Below are 6,454 nucleotides of genomic sequence, written 5' to 3' on the forward strand. Positions count from 1 at the left end.
GGTCTATGCTCAAGCATATGCAGACGACCTTGTGATAATGACGCAGGGGACGGACGTGAGGAGGATGCAGGGGCTCCTGAACGGGGCATTGGCAAGATTCTCACAATGGTGCCTGGACAGCAAGTTGGCTGTCAATCCTAGCAAGGTGGAGATGGTCATCTTCACTAGGAAAAGGTAGATGGAGTGCAACCTCAACATTTCGATGGATGGGGTGCCTCTTTCTGCAAGCGGAAGTGTCAAGTACTTGGGCGTATGGTTGGACTCTAAGTTGACCTTCCAGGAACATATAAGATCAAGGACCAGGTCGGCCTTTGGAGCTCTGTGGGCGTGCCGGAGAGCGGTAGGGGGCACTTGGGGCCTGGGGCCGAAGATCATGCAGTGGATCTACGGTACCATGGTGGTGCCTATGCTCACGCATGGGGCAGTGGCATGGTGGCCGGGGACCAAAAAAGCGGGAGCAAGGCTAGTTCTTGACAGACTGCAGAGATTGGCTTGCCTCTGCAAAACGGGCGCCATGAGAACGGCGCCCACGAGGGCCCTGAAGGCTCTGGTGGGGCTGCCCTCTCTGGCGGATCGGGTGCAGATGGAGGCGGCCAGGACAGCTGTGAGGGTGGCGAGCTGCGGGCTCTGGAGGGAGGGAACCTTCAATCGGGGTCCGTACGACATTTTAGAGGGCTGTCGCGGGGATCGCAGAGTCATGGGCATGCCGAGTGACGTCATGATCCCCGAGATGACCTTCTTTGATAAATTGACCTTTCATCAAGGGAAGATTGGAGAGAGGGCAGAGTCGGCTCCTGGGATGGACTTGTCTGGTACACTGACGGGTCCAGAATGGGAGATCTGGCCGGAGCTGGAGCGTACTGCGAGACAACGGGATCAAGCTTGTCGGTCCCTCTGGGTCAGTACTGCACTGTGTTTCAGGCGGAAATTTTCGCTTTATTGAGGGCGGCCAGAGAGGTGCTTCGGCTCAACTACGGAAGCAGGAGAGTCTTCTTCTGCTCGGATAGTAGGGCTGCACTCATGGCGCTGAAGTCAGTGCGTACGCGCTCCTTGTTGATAAAGGAGTGCAAAGGGGTACTGAGGAGGGTGGCTGAGGAGAGAAAGGTCACGTTGGTCTGGGTCCTGGGTCACACCGGTGTCCGGGGCAATGAGGCAGCGGACGCCTTAGCCAGGGAGGGCTCCTCGCATAGGCATATAGGGCCAGAGCCCCGCTTGGGGATCGCCCCGTGTGTGAGGCGGGGAGCTCTCGAAGCCTGGGCGAGAGACCGGGCCGCGGGGGGCTGGAGAGTTGCTCCGGGAATGAGGCAGGCGAGGCTTATGATGGATGGGCCCGCCCTTCCTCGGACCAGGGAGCTGCTTAGACTGACCAGGAGGGAGTGTAGAGCACTAACAGGGGCCTACACAGGACATTGCAGGCTTAGGAGGCATCTCTGCTTGCTAGGCATTGGAGACGACCCGGAGTGTAGGTGGTGCATGAAAGGGGAGGAGACCTCGTATCATCTGCTCACTGAGTGCCCTGCCTTGACATGGGCAAGATTGGGAGTCTTCGGAACGGCCCTGATCGATCCGGACTCAGTGCACGGTATTGGGCTAAAGGAGTTGCTGACCTTCTACAGGAGGGGCGGCATTCTGGACGCCCTCTAGAGCGGCCTGGGGGCACAACGGGCCCATCTGGTGGCCTAAGTGCTTGGACGCCCGCGAGGCCGCCCCCCTTTAATACCAATACCAATACCAATACCTATATGAAGATGCGATGGGTGTAATCAAGATGGGAGGACATAGATCGAACCGTTTTTCAGTGAACGAAGGATTAAAACAAGGTTGTAGCATGTCCCCAACTCTATTCAAAATATATATTCAAGAAGCCCTAAGAGAGTGGAGGGAAAAAATAGAAAAAATAGCAAATATATATAGATTTAGATGACAAATATTTTGCAGATGATCAAGTGATTATAGCTTGTGTGAAAACTGAAAGGGTACTATGAGAATTGGGGACTGAATATGAATATGCAGAAGACAGAATATACGAAAGTAGGGGGGAAACACGAAGATGAAGACCCTGAACTATGTATTAGAAAAATAAAAAGAGCTACAAATTATAAGTACTTGGGAAGCGTCATAACGGACGAAGGTAATTCAAAAACAGACATTCAAAACAGAGATCAGCAGGGAAGAAGAGCAACTCAAGGGCTTAATTCCTTGCTGTTAGAATATATGAAGCAGTTGTGGAACCCATCTTAACGTAAGGCGCAGAATGCTGGCAAATGACGAAGAACGATAAGAAAGAGCATGTCAAGTGTCGAGAGTAGAACACGTCAGAAATGAAGAAATACGAAGAGGAACAGGGAGAATACATACCAGCACTGACCGAATAGAAACTAGACAACTTATATGGTATGAATCAATGAATTGAGTCTTCTAAATAGTTCTTCGATCTGTAAATAACAACAGCCTTTTGTAAGGCTATAGAATATATTCGCAGTACGTCATAAATGTTTCTCAGAATCTTACAGTTAAATATTTTTTGAAGGTTCCTGTTTTGTAACACTTTAAAATGTAGAGACCGTGGAATGTAGCAGATGTTCTCCTGTTAGAAGAAGACATGGAAAACAACGCATAATTTGAAGACGAAGTGGAGATGGTAGTCGAACCTAAAGTGACAGGGCTAAAGCAACGAAGTCAGCTGTTGCAAATGGGATAGTCAAGAGGAAAGTGAGAAAAGATGCTGCTACTTCGCGAGTTTTTAAAGAGCAACACGTAGATCTAATTAAGAGCATTATCTACGACGCTTATAAAGTAAATAGTGAATAAAACCCTAAAGAACTGCATAAAAAAGTGCTCCCAGATCATTGTATATTTAACCCGATTGAAATGATTTGGTGTAAGTTGAAAGAGCGTATAATCTTATCCACCACACCAAAGTGATATACAGAAATGTAGCGGAAGCAGGTACGTTTGAATTGAATTTATAGTTTTGAATTTCGTTTTATTAAATATCGCTCACTTTATACAATTCCAAAGTTTTATATAGATAAGTACATACATATTTTTAACCGAAATTGGATTTTCTTAAAAACGAATTTAGAAAAAAAGTTGTTATTTATTTAAAGAAGTCTATCTAACAGGCATGAAGTCCAACTAACAGGTAGGTTGTAGTACAAAGTATTAAATAGTTACAATAATTATAGTGAATGGTGTAATAACGTTTTTATCTTAGTAATACATTGCGAAAATAAATCCAAACTACGCTGGAGAGTAAGATCCTCTGAACGCTGTATTAAAAAAAATGTACTTCGTAAGCATATATCAAAAATGTTGAATAACAATTACATTGAGCCTTGAGGAACGCCGGAGGAAACAATGCATTCATCGGAAGTGTGACCATAGAGATACGAGTAGACGTACTGAGTGCGGTTAAACAAGTATGAAAAAAAGAAATTAACAGGTAATTCGAAAAATCCAAAAGCACGGAGCTTGTGAATTAGAATTTCGTGATCTGGGCGATCAAAAACTTTTGAAAAATCAATATGCAAACTGAAGGATCTCTCAAATGGACATCATTTGAGAACCTTCACCAATAGATTCAGAAAAATACTGAGACATAGTCGTTAAATTGGTAATACTGGATCTTCCTCTGAAAATTCCATGTTGGAGGAATATTTGGTTCTTAACAACATGAAATATTTTCTCCTGTAGGAGAGATTCTAAAACTTTACTTTATGGGTCTATAGTTTGTGATTTGCGATTTATGTACGGGAACAATATTTTCCACCAGCAACGGCTTGGTTTCTCAGACTGGGGTACACCTGAGATTTATCTTTTGTTTTTATGTTATTCACTCCCATTCTTTTCCTTATTACATACAGGCTTCTTCTTTAACAGGTAGAGAACAAAAAACGAAATATAAAGATTGTATACATGATTGCATAACTGTCGAACATGGTGTTCCTCAGGGGACAGTTTTGGCACCTTTATTTATAAAGAATGCTTTTCAATGGCTGTGTTTAAACACGGACAAGTCAACATTTTGTATTTTTGATAAACGACGTAAATTGAATATATTAAATTTATTTTATTTATTTTTAATAAATATATTTGACTCAAAATTAACGTTTTATACATATGCCGATTATATGATGAATGTATTTTCTAAAAATATTAATTTTATTTCTAATTAACGCCAAAATTCAATTTGCCGCATTGTAAATTAGAGGGATTGCAGATTGTTCAATATAGGGCCATGAGAAATATACTACAATGTAATAGATATACGCCAATTCAAAGCATGTTGGGTGTACTTAATTTCTTGACTGTAAAACAAAAAGTAATGTTGAATGTCTATGTATTTATTTTTAAAATTAAACAGCAGTGTGTTCCTGATTATGTTTGTGAAAAAGTTACCTATAAGATATATTATTATTATTATTATTATTATTATTATTAATATTGTTATTATTGTTATTATATCCTTTGTATTTCTTCCTCTATAGGGCTTTCTATCACTTCATCTTCTTCCTGCGTATTGGTGTTTAATTTCACTTTATTTCCTTTGGATATTAATAGTCTCCCTTTACTTTTAACGTAATTATTTCAACCATGACAGTCTTTATCTATTTTCTTCCTTGCTTGGTAGAATGATCCAATTTCTTTGTTTTGAAATGGTTGTTCACTTCTCTAATCCTTCTTCCATTCTGTTTTCTTTTGTTTGCTCCGCTTACAATACTTACTTACAATACACACAATATACTATTTTCTAACTTTTTAAGGGGTTGTGATTCCTTTATAGTATATTTTTCTTTTATTAGTACTTTAATGGTGTAACTTTGGTTTTCGTATTCCATTTCTATAGAAGTGAATATTTATCAGGATATGATCTATTTGATTAACTACTTTTTCACCATGTAAAACGCAAGTTCCATTATAGTTTACCATATAAGTATTAATGTATTAATTGTATGTAATGCAATTGTATTATTGGATATAGATTTTTCCAACTGACCAAGAAAGAACCCTTCAAATGTGGGCGAATTTCAATTAAATTAACTCAGTGTTCTTAATTGCGTTAATGTTTGTTTGAAAACATACGAAATTGCTGTCCAAATATGTTCATTAATTGTCAATTTCGGCGCATATTGTTTACTCGACGGTCAACCGACCTCGCGGTATCCCAAATTACATCGGCCTTTAAAATATGCAATTGGATTTTGTTTAATTTGCGTTTATCGGCGTGGTTCGATAAATAATTGACACCCGCGAAATTATAACCTCAAATATTTGGAAACGCGAATATTGCGAAGCCGTCGGTTATCAATACACGTTTTAGCTATAACCCTTGGCATCGGAATACCAATTTTGCAAGTTAAACCGTTAAACCGTTATACTACCGTGATATACCGTTAAACTTTTAACGGTATATCACGTTGTAAAATTGAAAGAAACGCTAAAGATTTGATAAAAATTAAATTAAATTTTGCTTTATTAGTGCTTCTTAATAAATCAAAAAGACGCTATACAATTCTATAATTTATTCTTTAAATTGACATGTGCACTATAATTTTTATTACTTATTCTTTTTCAAACAAAAGTATTGCGTACATTTGAATTCAAACGTAAACCATTCAATTTATAATAGAATGTGCATCACAAAATAGTATTTAAAATATTTAAAATAACACTTTAAATATGACAGATTTAAAACGAAGAAACCATCATTATAATTTCTAATATGTAAGGAGAATCCTTTTTTCCTGATAACTCTGCCCTTAGAGTAGAAAGCCCATTTTTTAGTTTCAGGCACACTCAATATTAATGTAACAGTTTTTCTTATTTACAAGGTAGTACTGACTTTCTGATTTCATATAAAATATAATCTTTTGATTAGAATTAAATTCGCCCCGACTTTAAATAAATTAATTATATCAATATATGTTCACGATTTAGTGACAGATTCACACATTAAAAAAAGAAATAAAACTGACTTTTCAAATCGAGATTTATGTTTTGAAAAAAAAACAGCTGTCATAAATCATTAACTAACTGTGAAAATCCATGTCAGTCCAATTTGAACATTTTACTGCATGCGAAGGAAAACAAAATGATTAGTACACGGATTCTTAAAGAAGCTGTAAATAAACATTCAACCACAGTGTTGTGCACATTAAAAAAATACAAATATTTTTCCTATAATTAAGAGCTCCGGGAAGGCATTTTGTTTTGAAATGAAGGATAAAGCAAATAATGATAGACATTTTTTAGAAAATATTTATTTTACTGAAGAATTGTTGATCCACACTCAACAACGAACCAGATGTTCAAAACTGTCGGTATTGGAGCCAAAATAATGAATATTATTTTGTTCATACTCGAAGCCAATATCCTCAAAAGTAAATGTTATTCGCGAACATCATATTATTGGGCCATTTTGGGCAGAAACCTATTGGACTTATTACAAAAG

The 6,454-nt window shown here is 38.8% G+C and overlaps 1 protein-coding gene across 1 annotated transcript; it reads left to right on the forward strand.

The window, feature by feature from the left end:
* Positions 1 to 936: 936 nt before the first annotated feature.
* On the forward strand, positions 937 to 1,660 carry LOC132702552 (uncharacterized). The gene is made up of 2 exons (XM_060671260.1): positions 937 to 1,035; positions 1,066 to 1,660. The coding sequence occupies exons 1-2, from the start codon at positions 1,021 to 1,023 to the stop codon at positions 1,642 to 1,644; spliced, it is 594 nt and encodes a 197-aa protein (XP_060527243.1). The 5' UTR covers positions 937 to 1,020; the 3' UTR covers positions 1,645 to 1,660.
* Positions 1,661 to 6,454: the final 4,794 nt, after the last annotated feature.

Source organism: Cylas formicarius, unplaced genomic scaffold (genome assembly GCF_029955315.1).
Source record: "Cylas formicarius isolate icCylForm1 unplaced genomic scaffold, icCylForm1.1 PGA_scaffold_5__7_contigs__length_24384050, whole genome shotgun sequence".
Lineage (NCBI taxonomy): Eukaryota > Metazoa > Arthropoda > Insecta > Coleoptera > Brentidae > Cylas > Cylas formicarius.